The 17,174-nt window shown below is 36.1% G+C and overlaps 1 protein-coding gene across 3 annotated transcripts in view; it reads right to left on the bottom strand.

Annotated features, from left to right (window-relative positions):
* Nucleotides 1-948: 948 nt before the first annotated feature.
* The window catches only part of ASB5 (ankyrin repeat and SOCS box containing 5), a 51,533-nt gene continuing 35,307 nt past the window's right edge, over nucleotides 949-17,174 (bottom strand). For 2 of the 3 annotated variants that reach the window (XM_019749455.2, XM_019749456.2), the window contains exons 2-7: nucleotides 11,654-11,733; nucleotides 9,408-9,515; nucleotides 8,542-8,692; nucleotides 8,237-8,371; nucleotides 3,503-3,694; nucleotides 949-2,708 (exon numbers count right to left, since the gene is read on the bottom strand). In XM_019749455.2, coding sequence (XP_019605014.1) covers nucleotides 2,581-2,708; nucleotides 3,503-3,694; nucleotides 8,237-8,371; nucleotides 8,542-8,692; nucleotides 9,408-9,515; nucleotides 11,654-11,733 — 794 coding nt within the window. In that variant the 3' untranslated portion in view covers nucleotides 949-2,580. Of the gene's footprint in view, nucleotides 2,709-3,502; nucleotides 3,695-8,236; nucleotides 8,372-8,541; nucleotides 8,693-9,407; nucleotides 9,516-11,653; nucleotides 11,734-16,116; nucleotides 16,240-17,174 lie in introns of those variants that run through there. The other variant, XM_019749457.2, reaches the window with a different exon arrangement.

Here is a 17,174-nt window from a genome sequence, read left to right as displayed (position 1 = left end):
TATAGATCTGCATAATCTAAATTGTTAGATTTGAAATCTAACAATGTGAAGTGCTGACTTTATTTTGAAAGAGATACTCAAAAATTTCCCTTAAGTTAGGAAAATATTTCTTTTCCAACTTATGTGCTTGAATGGTACTGTCCCTGAGAATTAATTTGTCACTGGGTGCTATAGACGCGAGTTTCAGTGTGTGTGTGTGTGTGTGTGTGTGTGTGTGTGTGTGTGTGTGTACAACTTCCTTCTGGGCAATAGAGAGAATTTAAAAGGACATCTGCCCCTCACACTGCCAGGGAGATACCAAGGCAGACCAGACTCTGAATGCCCAACTCCACCAGCCTCTACTGCAGGCTGCTGGTTTCGTGGGCATGCAGACCTCGCAGCCGCATGAGGCCTCATGCTTAAGGGGCTCCATCCCTGGGATCTCATTGTTCCTCTTCTGCTGTGATACTGTGGATCCAAACACCCCTGAACACCCCCAAGCTCACCCAAATGTGTCTTCAGGTGTTTGCATGTCAAAGAAATTACGTCTGTTCCAAGGAGGTCACTGAGGGATTATTCTACATCAGTATGCACCACTCTACTCTCAATCCCATGATACAGTGATTTGAAAACTGGTGGTAAAAACATTAGCACAATTGAATCATATCTTCCACTACCTTCCATTTTAAAATCAGATATTAATTAAAACAGAAAAAAAAAGTGTTTCATTCCAGGGTTAATAACCACACTTTAATACATTAACAAACATATGATATATTTAAATTAGAACAATTCTTTGATAAGACAATCATACCCAAGCTAAGATACAAGGTGCCACCATACTAAAATTCCAAAGTGATAATGTTAATATTTGATAATTACTTTTCTTATTGGCACAAAACCAATGAACAGGGATGTGTTACTCTTGCACTCTAAGAGTACCTCTAGCTCAGGAAAACTACAGTACAATTTTTTTTTTTTACTAAAAAGCAGTTTTAATACCTAATTATATTTAATGAGGTTACCCTATAATAATAAAAAGCATTTCAATGCACATTATTCATGAGGGCATTACAAATTTGTTAGAGATAATAAAACAGACACATTTAAAAGTCTCTAGCCACAGAGAGAACTTACTTTAACAAACACGCAAAGTCTTCTCTTTTGAACAAAGGACTTTTTTTAAAAAATGCCATCTTAGTGACTTTGGGATTACATACAGTAATGGTTTATTTCCCATGGGTCTCTGGAAGTGAACCAAAAATGAAGAAGAAAGGAAAATAGGCCCCTGGGTTATTAAAATAAGTCAAAAAATATTTTATCAAAATTTGATAACTTTACAAAACTAATCAAAATATTTTCTTCTACTTTACACAGAGTTGTATCTTGATTATCTTATTTCTGAATCCATAATAGACTCAAATCTGGTCTAAATTACAAAGAAGGCACGAAATTTATTTTATTGTGTTTTATATTACACCCAAGTACAGTTAAAGCAGAAGAGAATAAGCACAGTAGTAACCCTTGCAGAGGACCCTGTTTCAGTAATATCTTCTTTGATACAACACTCCCTTACTAATAAGGTCTGCACTGAACCCTTGCTTTGTGTAAGAAGAATTAGCCATACTCAGTTAAGGTCTATATATAGGGTAACATTTTTAAGGTTTCTAAGTTTGTTAAATGCAACTCCACAACCTCATGAAGAGTTTTTTTGTTTTTTTTAATCTTCCATTTTCTACAGCTTTGGACTCCCCTGATTCCTGGGGTGTGACCAGGGCCTCTGTATCAGTAAAATACGAAGTTCATTTTCTTTAGTCCAGGTATCACCAGCTATTAGCAATTTCTGAAATGGAAGAAAGCTGGAGTGATATGTATAAAGGCACTGAAGAGAGACCTTAAGAGTCTACCCTTGAGGAGGAGGAGGTCTTAAAATAGCTTATATTCTACACACCTCAAGGTGAGAGGGCAGTGGTGATAACTTTCAGTCCTTCCAGTTTTTGGAATAGAGCCACTTAAGGTGGTGAAGTGACTAGTGAGGTCTTTGCAGAGAGGGTGCAATTTATCGTTTTTTTATGAAGTGATCATTATAATGACAAGTGCACTTGCGGCATAGTGGATTTCCTGAACAAGAGTCATCTTAATTTCAAACAGGATATTAGCTGCTCTTTTCTAAACCATACTAGTATTTTGTAATAATATCAAAAATATAGAGATAATTACAGTTGCCAAAATTAAAAAGTTAATTCATTATTTGAAGGATATTATTCTTTTAAAATATAATATGTGAATAATTTTTGTAAGAATCAGTATTTTTGACCACTCTAAAAAACACAAAATGGAGAATTTCTCATTTTTTCTAAATCAACAAAAGGGTATATGGGAATAATAATTTAGAGATACATTAGATATACTATAGTCAAAAACAATTAAAATGCACAAAACAATAGTACACTTAAAATGAAAATTGATATTTCACTTCTTCCCTGGGTGTTCTCACACTCACCTTTACTCTATCTTATGCATATTTTAATATGAAATATACACTAGGCAGATGCAATAGAAATTTTTGATGTTTCAAAGCTTTAGAATTATTTTACTGCTTTATCGGTACTGCAAGAAATTCTGCAATAATGTTGGCAGCTGGAGCTGTGGGATAAGGTGCAGTCGTGGTCTTCCTATGTAGTTTCTGATACAGAGTCGGCAGAGTTGGCAAAGGGAGCTTGGGGTGGCTACAAAAGACATGAAAGTATTAGTTAATTTACATCAGAATGGATTTTTATATGTTGTAAGATACAGCAAATAAAACCATAAGAAACTACAGTGCTTTGCAGTAGATGAGGACAGTAGGACCACTAAACTAGGAAAATTTTTATAAGCATTTATATTTTCTTTACTTATAAGATCTTATTATAACTGAGGTATATGCCATATGCATTCTTTAAAACATAGTTTTCATGCTTATGAAATTATTGTTGCATATAAAGCCTCAGAAACAAATTCTGCTTTTTGAAAGATATAAATTTAAAAAATGTTATGCACTAACGGAGAAATTTTTTTATTTTTTTCTCTCAAATTAGGTCTACTCTTTAAGCCAAAGTTAATTTTATTATTGTGTCTGGACCAGGTTTCAGAAATTGTCTTATAACAAAAGTCTTCAGTGTGGAAATATTTCCTGATTATGTTTCTACAACACGTTATAGAAGGTGGATGCTCCTATAAAATGGAGTATGTTTCCAAATATTTATTAGCAGATATTAAACAGTATTCCACACTATGTGTTCTCAAAAACTAAATATATTAACTTAACCAAAGGAATATAAAGTTTAGGTAAGTAAAAGAAAATTAAGATCTTCATGATATCTTTTTTATAGATAGAAACTAAGTTAAAAAGTGTTTACCTTCACAAAATATATTCCAAATGTTGTGCCATTATTATTTCATATGCCAACAAAAGGTCTTTAAATTTGATATTTCAGGTAAATGTATTTTTGTGGTTTTAAATTCCCTCTTGTAGTCTTCTTACCTTCATGTTGAAGCAATAATCTTTCCACCAAACTGCTAGAGACAGCTACATCTACAGGTCGCAGGAGCTCTGTATTTTTGGCATTGATATCTGCTCCAAATTCTAGCAGTAAGTTTACAATTTCCAGACAGGGCTGCTGAGCAGCAGCATGTAATGGTGTATCCCAATATTTGCCTTTCTGTACATCAGCGCCTACATGTAAATATGGAATGATGATGAATACAAACAAAATTATTAAATGATTCACTTACCTCAGCGCAGATTCACTGACCTCAGACACAAAGGGAAACTCAACTCTATCTGTAATGATTTATTTCTATATACATATACATACATATTATCTTAAAACTTGGTACATTTGGATGGAGAGTGCACGTGTTTTTAATATTTTCTAATATTTTTCTGTGTGCTTTAAAGATAAAAGTAATAATTTTTAAAAATTGTACAGTTCCAAAAGTAATCATACTAACTAGTATTATAAATACTAGTACAATTTGGTTGACTCGTGTCTATTTTCATCATGATTGATAGCTCTTAGGATTATTCAAGAGCCTATCACTTTAATCCTTTTCATTAGTTTTAAGGCAATAGAACTCTTTTGTTTCTTGGAAAACTCATGATTCTAGATATGTGAACTCTTTAGGTAAAATGTATATAGATTTTCCTGTCACTTCTCACTCATGTAGTTTGTTAATAAATACATAAACACATTGAGCCTCCTAAATGGAAAGGCACATTATATTTCTACATACAAAATCAATTTTTAAAAAATGCCTATATTGAAAAAAAAGCCTTTACATGTTAAATTACCTATTGCATAGTTGTTTTATCTTAGTGCAAGCCCTGGTACATGGTTGTCATTGAATGCATATGTGATGAATAAATGCTGTTTAATATTGTAAAGAATAACAATCCAGTATATAAATGGTTACACCACCAAGAAATGTCTAGCACTAAAAGTGCATAAGTCCTTTCAACTCTGTTTTCTGATACTATCAGTGAAACTAATGTTTATAAGAAGCAGTACATTCTAAGAGTCCCTTATGGCCCTCCTGCTACTTTTGAGTTTCAATAAATGTAATCATTTTCAATATTTTTAAAGCAAATGTAAAATGTTTAGTGGAAAACTTATATTGATAACAAAATCTCCATAGAGAAAGCATAAACTCTGTTGGTTATATCAATTGTATGGGAGAGAAGAACCTGAGAATAACAATCAATCCACAATTACTAACAGCAGTTTTTCCTTTTTTTTTTTTTTTTTTTTTTTCCCACTATAAAATATTTGGTGGAAAGAATAACATAACATTCTTAGTAAGGTGAAGAAATGATTAAGAATAAACTCTTCTGGTTATACAAATTTATGGGAGAACATAGCCAGAAAATAACAAGGTGCTAACAATTATTAGCAGAATTCATGTTTAAGAGTCCTACATGCTATAATGGGAATGAAATAGTAGATGGAGACACTGCTTGCCAGAAATGTATAATTTAGCTAAGAAAATATGAGTAACACATAAAGGAGTTACTAAAAATATATGTCAGTGTATATCAGAGACCAAATGATTGTGATAAACAATAAAAAGCACAGAAATTAATTTATTCTTTTTACATATATTTTATGCACTGTGTTAGAGGAAAGAGATGATGGGGAAAAAGAGATAATCCATAACCTAAAAGAGCTCCCAGCCTAATATTGGGAGAGACTGCTGAAGCTGAACCTTGAGGAACTAGTTCATTTCAAGTAGGTAGAAAAGGGCATTATGTCTTTTCAGGTAAGTGGGACAGAGATTACAGTCTGAGAAAGTATATGAACTCTTACGGTTGGTAGAGAATAAAGTTATCTAAGCAGTGACTATCCCTAAAATTTCTTTTGAATGTTTTCTTCACAGATATATACATTTTTGGCAACATTATATTCAACCTTAAAGATCTTAATTTTATGCCTTTAGGTTTTGAAACTTTGAGGTGAACTGGAGTTATCAAGAATGACGTTCTTTTTGTTGGTTGTATACTTATATGTGAGAATGCTTAAAATAAGAACTTTTTTGCAATGAGATACAATTTTAAAAGAAGCTTATGTAAAGAAATAAATATGGGAGTTCCGGTCAGGATGGCAGAGTAGCTAAATGCTGTACTTACCTCGTCTCATGACCGCATCAAAATTACAACTAAACTACAGAACAGCCATCATTGTGAATCACCCAAAGTCTAGCTTAACAGAAGTCCTACAAATAAGGATACACAGAGGACAAGTCAAGATTAGTAGGAGGGGGAGAGACATGAAATGGGCCAGCCCAAAACCTCCATGTGGTGGTTGAGAACTGGGAGGGATATCTCAGCTATGGAGGTTCCCCTGGAGGAGTGAGGGGTCCCAGCCTCACACCAGGCTCCCCAGCCCAGGGTTCCCGTGCCAAGAAGAGAAATCCCCACAACTCTGGCTCTGAAAACCAGTGGAGATTGTGGCTGAGTGAGATTGAGTCATAGGCATTCCTCTTAAAGGACTGTGCACAGATTTACTCACTGACAGACTCACTGGCTCTGAGCTCTGATGCTGTAGCAGCTGATGGAAAGGTGCCAGGGACATAAGGCAAGAAAATGAATTGTCTGGCTTCAAGACAAGGGCAGGAGGAGCAGCTTTTTCCAAGACAGAAGTGTTGGCAGAAGCCATAGTTCCTTTGCTGAGCCTGCCCCTGACCACCATATCTGAGTTTCCATCAACCTGGTTAACACTGTTTGCCCGGCCCTGGTGAATCCCTGAGACCCTACCTCACCCAACATGTGGGTCCACCAAAGCCACTTCCAGTGGCTGTTCCATACAAATGGCTTGTCATGCTGTGGACTTTTCTAAAATCTTTCAAAGGTCACAAACTCCAAACAAGGAACATCTGGCCTCTCTGTGCCCCATACCTCTTGCTAAGCAGCCCCAAGCCTGGCACTGGCAGCAGCTAGTCTTGGTTAACAGCTTACCTTCTCTCAGGCACCTTAAAGCCAAGGAAAAGTGGCAACCATTTTTTGTAGCCAATCTTTTGTAGCTCATACCAAGTGGCCCCAGGCAAGGCAGAGGCAGCAGCTGAACTTGGCCTGCAACAGAGCCCCTCCCAAGAGGCCCCAGAACCAACACAACTGGTGATCATCTTCAGACCACACCAGAGCACCATCCAAGTACCTCCATAAAATGACACACTAAAAAGGCAGACTTGGCAGGCCCCAGAGCCTTGCTAAAGTGAATCCTGCTCCATAAGGTGAGCTCCTGTAGAACAGTTCTTCCACTATAATTATGGCCAGTCCTCACAACCAATCAGCCTGAGAATCAATTCTTCCCAAGATGAATCCAAAGAGGTCCACACCAAGTCACATCATAATTAAAATGCCAAAGGTTAAAGAAAAAGAGAGAATCTTAAAAGCAGCAAGATAAAAGCAGTTAGTTACTTACAAGGGAGCTCTCATAAGACTGACAGCTGATTTCTCAGCAGAAACTTTGCAGGTCAGAAGCAACTGGCACAAAATATTCAAAGTGATGAAATGCGAGGACCTACAACCAAAATTACCCAGCAAAGCTATCATTTAGAATCGAAGGACAGATAAACAGCTTCCCATACAAGAAAAAGCTAAAGGAGTTCATTACCACCAAACCAGTATTACAACAAATGTTGAAGGGACTTGTTTAAGAAGAAAAAGATAAAAAATATAAATAATAAAATGGCAATAACTACATATCTATCAGCAATTACTGTAAATGTAAATAGATTAAATGCTTCAATCAAAAGTCATAAATTGGCTGAATGTACAAGAAATAAAACCCTTACAGATGCTGCCTACAAGAGACTCATTTCAGCTCACACAGCCTGTGACACACACAGACTGAAACTAAAGGGATGGAAAAAAATATATTTAATAAAAATAAAAACAAAAAGTAAAAGCTGGAGTAGTAATACTTACACCAGACAAAATAAACTTTAAAATAAAGGCTTATAACAAGAGACAAAAAAGATCCAGTAATTCTACTTCTGGACATTTATCTGAAGAAAGTCAAAGCATTACTTCAAAAGGTCATGTGCAGCCATATGTTCATTGCAGCATTATTTACAATAGCAACGATAAGGAGGCAACCAGGTTGTTCATTAAGGGATGAATGGAGAATGAAGAGGTGGTACATATCTACAGTGGAATATTACTCAGCCATAAAAAAGAATGAAATCTTGCCATCTACAACAACATGGATGGACCTAGAGGGTGTTGTACAGAGTGGAGTAATTCAGTCAGAGAAAGACAGAAGTCATATGATTTCACTTATATGTGGAATTTAAGGAACAGGATAAATGAACAATCAAAACAAAAACAAGCCAATAGATACAGAGAGCATTTTGATGGTTGCTGGTGAGGAGAGTTGGGAGGATGGAAGAAGGTGGAGAAGATTAAGAGATGCAATTTGGTAGTTATAAAAATGGAGATGGGGATGTCGAGTATAGCATGGGTGATATAGTCAGTAGTATTATAATAACTATCTATGCTGTCAGATGGGTATCTATGTCGTCCTATGGGTATTGGATTTTTCAGGGTGAGCACTTCATAAGTTATATGAATGTCTAATCACCATTTGTACACCTGAGACTGATATAATATTGTATATCAACTGTAAATAAAAATTAAAAATATTTTTTAAAATAAATATGGAGCTGCATAATTGCTTGTGTGTATGGACAGAATGGAAGGTGTTTTAAAGAAAATTACCAGCGTAAAGAAGCTTCCGGATGCAATGGAATTGCTGTGACATACAAGCTACATACAGAGGAGTTCCCAAATGAGGAATGTCTTGGTCAACATCTATGCCCCAGGATATCAGTATTTCTAGACATTCATGGTGACCTGCCAACACAAAGTAAAAATGAATTTACTTTTCCTTAATGCCCATTCCCCCAGACACACACCTCACTCCAATGCTTCTCTCTGCAGTGTTATTCATTGACAGATCAATGGAGCACTGCATGTTGCTGAAGGAACATTCTCCCCTTGCCACTTAATTCCGTAACTATTACCTTTGCTGGCAGCCTCATGTGTGGGAGAAGGAAGACATGACTCCAGCTGGGGTTTGGCACCATATTCCAAAAGAAGTTCTGTGCAGCTTGCACTGCCTTGTGAGCAAGCATTGAATAATGGAGTCACGCCATCTATTGTGATTGCATTTACCTAAACCAAACCAAAATCTAAGAGTGAGATTTACAGAGTCATATGTGGTTAACTATTAAGCATTTTTAAAAGTTATGTGATGTGCTCACAGAAATAATTGGGAAAATGTGTGCCATAAACATGACACAGTATATTTAACTCAGACATGTCAATAAGGAAAGCTTTAGAATTTCAAGAGATAAACGGAAAGAGTATGTGGTAGATAATTCACAGAGTGGGCATGCAACTAAAAATCATGAAACAAATGCATACTCAAGATTCAATTACACAAAAACTAATTCAATGGCTAGGTACTGTTCAATTACGAAAATAGTCAACAAATGTAACGATGATGAAAGTTGTGACAAAGGCACTTTGCTGGTGTCAAGTTTAAGCTGGAAATTACATTTCTAAGAACTTAGCCAAAGAAAATCATCCAAAAGATAGGCAAAATAGATGTTCATCTATTTCTATTTAGAATCATGGAATCAGGAAATAGCCTAAATAATGTTCCATATTGTGCAGCATGCTACCCATTTTTACAGTGTTTGGAAATCCTTCTTAGAGTGCAATGAGAATGCTGCGGGCAATTTGAGAGCTTTAGTTTTATTCTGCTGTCTTTAAAAACTATTAAGAAGGAAAGAAAAGAAAAATGAGACCTCTGCTCAATTCACTTAGTCAGTAGATCTGAAAAAGTTGAGTAAAAGTATTAAAAGTATTTTTAATAGGTACTTACATTAGCTCCAGCTTCCAGAAGAGTTTTGGCACATGCCACATGATCTTCAAGGCAGGCTTCATGCAATGGGGTGACATGGTCTATGGTGACTGCATTTACATTATAACCCTAAATATGACCGGAATAATTTTGAAAGGTGAGCAAATAGTTATATAAAATCATTTCTACAATTGTCATTAGAGAGTGACAGAAAAGTTGAAGGAATCTCAGGCAATTCAGGAAAGGCCAGTTTGATTGCCATAGAGTCAATCAGTTGTCAAGATTCCTGATCCCCATTATTGTAACACCATCACATCTAAACCCAATATTACCTTAAATAGTTAGTCCAATAGATTCTGAATGTATTATTTAAATTTTGCTGTCTTAGCTTTTTTATCTTTATGAATTGTTTCGTTTTCTATTGTTTTATTTGTTTGTTTTGTAGAAATAAAGACTCTTTATAGATTGGATTACTTGTTTTGTTTTTTGATTGGGGCTATAAAATTACATGTTAGCCCATACTGGAGAAAAAAAATCCTAATTGTAATAAGCTGCTTTGTGAATTTTTGTCACTAAATAGGTCTGACTAGGTTCTCCATGCTAGTGGTTAGGAGCTCTGACTGTGGCGTCAGTTAGACATGAGTTGGAAGCTTTGCTCCATAATACAGTCATTGTTTTAATTAGGATGAGTACACTAACCTCCAAAATTTAGCATTATCATGAAGATTAAATGAGATGATGCATGAAAAGCAATGATTATTACAGTGCCCAGCACATAGGAAACATCTGATGTTATTATTCAATCACAACTAAACACTTTCCGAATTTTTATTCCAATTAAACTAATGATATCAGACTAAAATAATTAAATATTATTAGGATATGAGATTCTTTTCCATCTTGCTATTTTTAGTAATTCTATTGACAATCATACTAAACATTCTAAAAGGAAGATTTTCAGGGTCAAATCCCTATAACATATTGCAGATTGCCATGATCTGTAATTCCAGAATGGACACGAAGACTCTTAAAATGAAGGCAAGAAAATGATCACCCTAAATCTTTGTTATTAGCAAGTGGCAATTTTTAAGATCTCTTAAATTATCCTTTCAAAGATTTTGAATTGGCTAGCCAGCAGTCAGACTTGAGAACTAATTCCTAACTGCCATGCACTAGAGTGACCAGATGACAGAAGCATCTGGAAGGTCAAGATTCCCTTCGAGAAGCTTTGGGGCAGCCTCTGACTCTTCCTGGCTGGCCTGTCAGTGGATATGTGATACACATTGTGAAATATCCTAAGACTGCTCTCCTTTCAAAGAACTGCATGACCCTTTCAGGGGGTTACCCTTTAGGCATTACTTTTTGCAGTGTTTTTTTTTTGTTTGTTTGTTTTTTGTTTTTTCATCAAGTGATGAGCAAACAAAACAGTCGCATGATTATCACGGAAGTGGAAGGCCCTAAGGGAGCATCTCGTCCTAAGTCCTCACAGATGAAAAAAATGGACTCTCAGGTAAGTTGTGATTCACGTCCAGTGCCAACCTGGAATCTAGGTCCTGAGCCCAGGGCAGGGCTGTGTAATTGGGCAACACTACCCTTCCTTCCATCATAGCCATCAGAGAAAATTATTTTCTCTTCAATACTGGGAAACACTTAGGGCAGTGGCTTCCTGATCTGGGTGTACATTTGAATCATGTTGGAAAATTTTTAAAATGCACAGGCGAAGCCAGAGCACTTTCTATTTCAATAAAGAATCTGTGTTTTTCATTTTTCCTCTGGTGAGTCTGATGAGCAGGAAGGTGTAGAAATGATATTATAGCTTTCATAGGCAATTTCCCGTAACATATTACAGATTACCATAATATTGAAAAGATTGTCTAGGCATCTGGTCTGATTACACCTTTTTGGATATTTTATGGCTGAACTAAGTTTGCAATAAGCTGTACACATTGTACAGAATCAATCATTTTTAAGATGCTTAATAAATAATACATAAATCCAATTACTTCTTGCTTAAATATGTCTATCAGTGAACAAATATACTGTACGAGAAATTTGAAATACTAAGACATAGGATTATAACAAAATATTTATGAAGAAGTTTCAAAGATAAATGAGAAAGAAACTACAGACTTGACTGTCATGTGAGTTAAAATAAAAAGACTAACAAAATTTATGAGGCAATTTTATGGTTTTTGAGTTGATTACTTTTGATGACTAATATCCTATGCTCGTGATGGGGCCTATTTTAAGCAAATGTAGTATTTTACCTGGGATAATAATGTTCTCAGAGCAAGGAGGCGACCTTGACTTGCTGCTTCATGTAGTGGTGAGCGATCTGCCCAGGAACCTGCCAGAAAAGAAAGAAAACAAACATCTCTGAGTCCAAGTAAACCCTATTCGGCAGGATCAATTCCTGTGAGACATAAATTACTCAGATTCAGTATTCACAAGGTTACCAAGACATGTACACCCTACAGCAGGAAATTTGATTCTTATCTAAAGGATTCAGATTGGCAGTTCCCAGATTCAGGGGCTATAGTTCACATTCGGGAATTGACCTATCCCAGACTTACTGCACCCTTGGAATTATCCTACAAAGAAGAGGAAGATTAAGGTCACTAAACAAACAAACAACATCCTGCCTCTGTTTCATGGTTTTTCAGACAGTACCCAGAAAAAAATATTTTTTGCACTTTTAGCAGGAAAGGTAGCTGGAACACTCACCTTTCCACACTCCCCACGTACCCTGCTATTTCTCTGCTCTCTGCACCCCAACTTCCCTGCCCTGGTGTGACTGGGCTGCAACATGTTGCCAAGGAGGATGAGTAGCTGAGCCCCAAGTCCTGAAATTTGGAACCAGTCAAATGAGCCCTAGAAAGAATGTGTCACAGATTGGGAGGGTAGACAGTCATCAGTGTTTGAAAGGCTGCTGATAATGCCAAGTGGTCATCTAGTGGTTGGCAGATAGTGGCACTGAAACTCTCCAACCTTGTGCCCTGGGTGGGAAAACACTGACATATCATGCCCCCAAGTCCTCCTCTCCTGACATGCCTTTTGCACCCCTCCCATTAGAAAAATCAGTATTTTCCCATGTGGAAATCCCCTTTTCCTTCTCTCTCCAGCCCCTCTAGGCACCTAGCCAAGAGGATGTACCCAGAGGTACACCCTCCCTTCCCATCTCTCCTCACCTTGTGGTCCACCCAGGTGGTTTTATAAGATACTGGGTTGGTACACAGTGATTCTCTTGAACTCAAACAGGACCTATTTAGTGGATATGTCATTAGCTGATAAATTAATTCAATGTTGACTAGAGAGAAAAATCTTCCCAATGTAATGGGGTCATGTTTGCTAATATCTGTCTCCTTGTCTACTGACCCTTCCCCCATTTTTGGATCCATAGGATGCAAATAAATAAAAATTATTTTAAAAATCTGCTATTCAATTCTAGTGCAATTTAAATAAAGTCACTTAGCTGTCAGTCAGAAATAGGAATTTTATGAAAAAGCATGTCGAAAGCCTGTTTGTGTCAGGAAAATGATTAGAAACATAGCAGTGTGTTATGCTTTCGAAACCACCTAATTATTTCTACATTTTATAACTTTGAAAAAGTCTACACATACACCTGTGGTGCTTCTATAGTACAGTCGTACAGTAGAACCTTGCCACAACATGAGTGAGGTCCAAATAATTCCACTGGCTAAAATGTGAGACACATATCACAGTTAATGAAATGACCATGTGAACCTGGTATAGAAAGCAGAAGTCAACTACCAATCATCAGTCTTTTTATAAACAATGATATTATGGGATTTTATTGAAAATACAATTCCTAAGGGAAATGGGGAAGAGACTTCTACTTACTGGTACTGATTTACAAGTAATAATAATAATAATAGCTAATGTTGAATAGTGTTTATTATGTGCTAAGGATTGTATACAGTATCTCATTTAGTTCTCACAACTCTTTGGGGTATACACAATTATTTCTATTTTAACATTGATGAAATGAGAGCTAGAACAAATGAAATCATTTAGAGAGAATCACGTAGTCTAACACTAGAGCTGATACTCCTAGTTATGACACTGCACTGTCTTTGATTTGCCTTGCCATCTAGCACTATTTCTTGCTCATCCAAAAAAATGAGTAAGCCAAACATCCAATTATCTGAGATTTCAACTGAAAGAAGAGTTACTATCATTAGCTTTTGTGTATTATTTCTTACCAGTATGCAACACTCGTATTATATACATTAAAACTAGAATTGAAATATTGCGCACCAATAAATATTTGTTGATAGGACAAAATTTGGTGGCAAAATAATAATTAAAGAAATTGGAACATTATGTTCTTCTTACATAAAATGCAAAAGTCATCATTGTTAACATTATTAGTTTGGGGAACAACTATGTTTCGAGTTCCAGCTTTGAAGATGAAATTTGATGCTTTACAAATCATACATGTCCATTTGTTTTATCATTAAAATAAGCAACTTGATTGCAGAGTGAAACTCTGGGGGAATTCAGAAAATATGTCAATTTTCACTGTGAAATTTAAATAAGAAAATAACAAAATTATAATATTCACTTTCAAAACAGATTGTATATGTGAAACCACTATGTTCAGTTTAATCAGCAAAGCAACAATAAATGATTGAGGTTTTCAGTAATCAATGATTAAATTGTTTGACTTTAAATCACAGTTTATAATATGGACAAATGGTCTTGTGTTTCCTCCTGTCCAATGGCTTAGTAAGTTCATTATCCTTATGTATAAAAGCTGTCTGCTGAATTATGTGATGCCCATACCTGTTAGCACTACCTGTTCTTCCATCATCATTAGCTAACGGCAATTAACCAAAGGATGGGGTTGGGAAAAGCCTGGAGAAATGGCCTTTGGGATGCATTCTGGACTCATTTCTTTCTAGTATGTTATGAAAACCTTTAAGGGGCACAAAGCTAACAATATTTGCAACTATGGGGAACTCAATATTGCTCTTTTGCATACTAATGTACTTGTCCATCAAAATGAATGCATTAGCCTTCTGAACCATTGCAGCATTGCTTGCTGGTGTTCACAAAAGAGAAAATAAAAAAGAGAGGGAAAAGGGGTCATTTACAAAACAGGCTACACAAGAGCCAAAATAAAGAAATGAAATATTCGAATTTGCCCCCTATATCCCAACCCACAGTATTTCCCCTAGACTGTCACATAGCTTTTTGTCCCCACTCTCATTTTTTTTTTTGAATCACTAAGACTTAAGTCCACCAGGGTGGGGAGAAAAAGAGCTGAAGCCAGATTTTATGTGGTTGCATTTATTTGCTATTAATATGCCCTCCATTGGCATGGAAAAGGAGTTAAACGTCACAAAAATCTGCTGGAAAGTGTGGACACGTGGTCAGTGACAAAACCACTGAAATTATACCATTTGGGGAAAGGGATCTTGTCCCCTCAGGCGGGGACAAAGGCTTAGAAGAAAGAGTGCACTGGCCAGTTATGTCCTGGGCTGAGGGCTCACTGCATAGGACCCCTGCTGCCTGTCATTAATCCCTCAGGCAGTGGGCAGGTGGGAACAGGAGGAGGAGGATTTAAGACCAGGTGAGGTCTAGAGCCCAGAAGCTCCCAGAGGAAAAAGACTGAGGGGCCAGGCAGGCCTGGAAAGTGGCCTTCATGCAGTCATCTAAACATGAGAACCAGTTTCCTCATCAAATGGGAAAAGCACTACGTATGGTTAGGATTGAGGAATGAGTACCTGCTGGTAAATGCACAATAAATAATACCTAGTATTCTTTACTAAACATAAACTGGTAAACAGGAGATTTTACTACGAATTCTAGGGATCAATCCAAAACTAGGAAAAAACTCAAGCCATCTATTGACTGAAATGATTTTCAGTGCTATCAGTTTAATTAAATAAACTATATAAAGCAATTGCATGACTCATACGGTATTTAAGCCAACAATCAACTGCTGCTACATTTTTCTTTCCTAATCAGCTATAAGAAATAAAGATATATCAATCTATTAAAAGAGCAATTTAGTAGTACATACATACTACTCAATGAAAAAAACGATTTTTGTTTGAATTCTGCTTACTTAACTTCCCAGGATCCCCACCAAATTTGCTTCCTTGTAATTCCTTAGAAGAACTTCTGTAATTAATCTGGTAACATGTGAGAGTCAAAGGATACTATATCATGCTCCAATTTCTGTTTTGAACTAAATCTTAACTCCTCCCTATTTCTCCTCTCCAAAATCTGAAATTTAGCAACTGCACATTTCTAGTCAAATGCCTTCAAAATTAAATATCTTACCTTTCAATACAAATATTCTTTATATTAGGAAGATTTGTAAGCTTTCTCAAGACCAAACAAAATATAAATATCTTTGCATACAACAATTCAGTAACTTTACAATCTTGTTAGACTTTAATTCGGTATGTAAGATTTTTAAAAAATGTTAATTTAACTCTTTAGGATGAATTACTCAGTATGAAAATTATTTTACAAAATATATGTAACTTTCATCATGCTAATCAAACGCTTACTGCTATGGTTTCTGTATAGCTACACAGAAGGTGACTCTGACTATATTTAGAAACAACACTAGTTCCCAGACATCTGGTATATAATTTACAGGGAGAAAGCCTGCCCTGCTTTGTAAACACTACATTGCTAGAGCAAAAACATTCACGTTCTTAGACACACAGTTTGGTAAGGGTCTATATCATACCTAAATCACCATCTCCCCACGGCACTTCAAGCCAGCCACTGTTGAGGTAAATCCGACTCATATTTCTTTTTGATCAGCATTAAAAAAATCGCATGTCATTTGCTAGGTCTATTCGGCCATTTTAAGGAGCTCTAAGCTCCTTGTAGCATGACCTTTCACCTCCAAAAAAGAAAAACAGGTTTTGAAAACCTGATTTATTTTCAAAATTTCCTTTGCTTTTTATCATTCCTCTATATTTGAGAAATTGCTGATCCTAACTTTATTTTTTTCTCCTCATAGTGTGTGTCCTGCAATGAAATAAAAGTATTACAATTAGATTTCTGCCCACGGCTATGATTAAAGTATTTTATTTTTTAGGAAGTCTTTGCTGTCTCCGCATCTTATTACCACCACAGGAGTGGGATGCAGACTCACTGGAGAGTTAATTTAGCAGTGATGCAGAGTTTGGGGCACACCCACTTTTCCTCAGAGGTATGAAAATAGGAAAGGCAGGACCCATTTCAAACACTGAGTAATAAGGACAGGTGAGAAGCCGTGGTATCGTCATGTATGAATCTGAGTACAAAATGTCAATTCATTCGACAGCTCCTTCATTATAAAATATTAAATCAATAATCTTCTTCATAATGGAGGTAGCTTTAACATAAAGCCAACAAAACTTCAGTTTAGGACCCCTATTTGCACGGAAAACTTTCTAAGACTATCTGTAATTCCATGTTATTTTTCTTAAAGGCAATCCCCTATGGATAAGCTTCAGGCTCAACAACATCTAGCCCATCCCTACTCACAAGGTTACAAAACAATTATTCTTCTATTCTTTACTCTTCTTTTTATGAGATTAATAGCACCACATAAATTCTGGAAGATATGATTGACAGAGAAGGAAGGAATGTGTTGCCAAAACCAGTCTCTTTAAAGATTGACACTGCCTTTGTCTTTCCATTCTCATTATCTACCTGAAAATTCCCTCAGAATACTGCTAGTCCAGATCTGAAGCCAGCAGATTTACCTGTACCTTGGGAACTTCAGGTATATACACTGAATTACTTACTCTAATT

The sequence above is a fragment of the Rhinolophus sinicus genome, linkage group LG04, assembly GCF_036562045.2.
Source record: "Rhinolophus sinicus isolate RSC01 linkage group LG04, ASM3656204v1, whole genome shotgun sequence".
Lineage (NCBI taxonomy): Eukaryota > Metazoa > Chordata > Mammalia > Chiroptera > Rhinolophidae > Rhinolophus > Rhinolophus sinicus.
The sequence above is the reverse complement of the archived record's forward strand: the minus strand, read 5'-3'. Positions and strand labels throughout refer to the sequence as shown.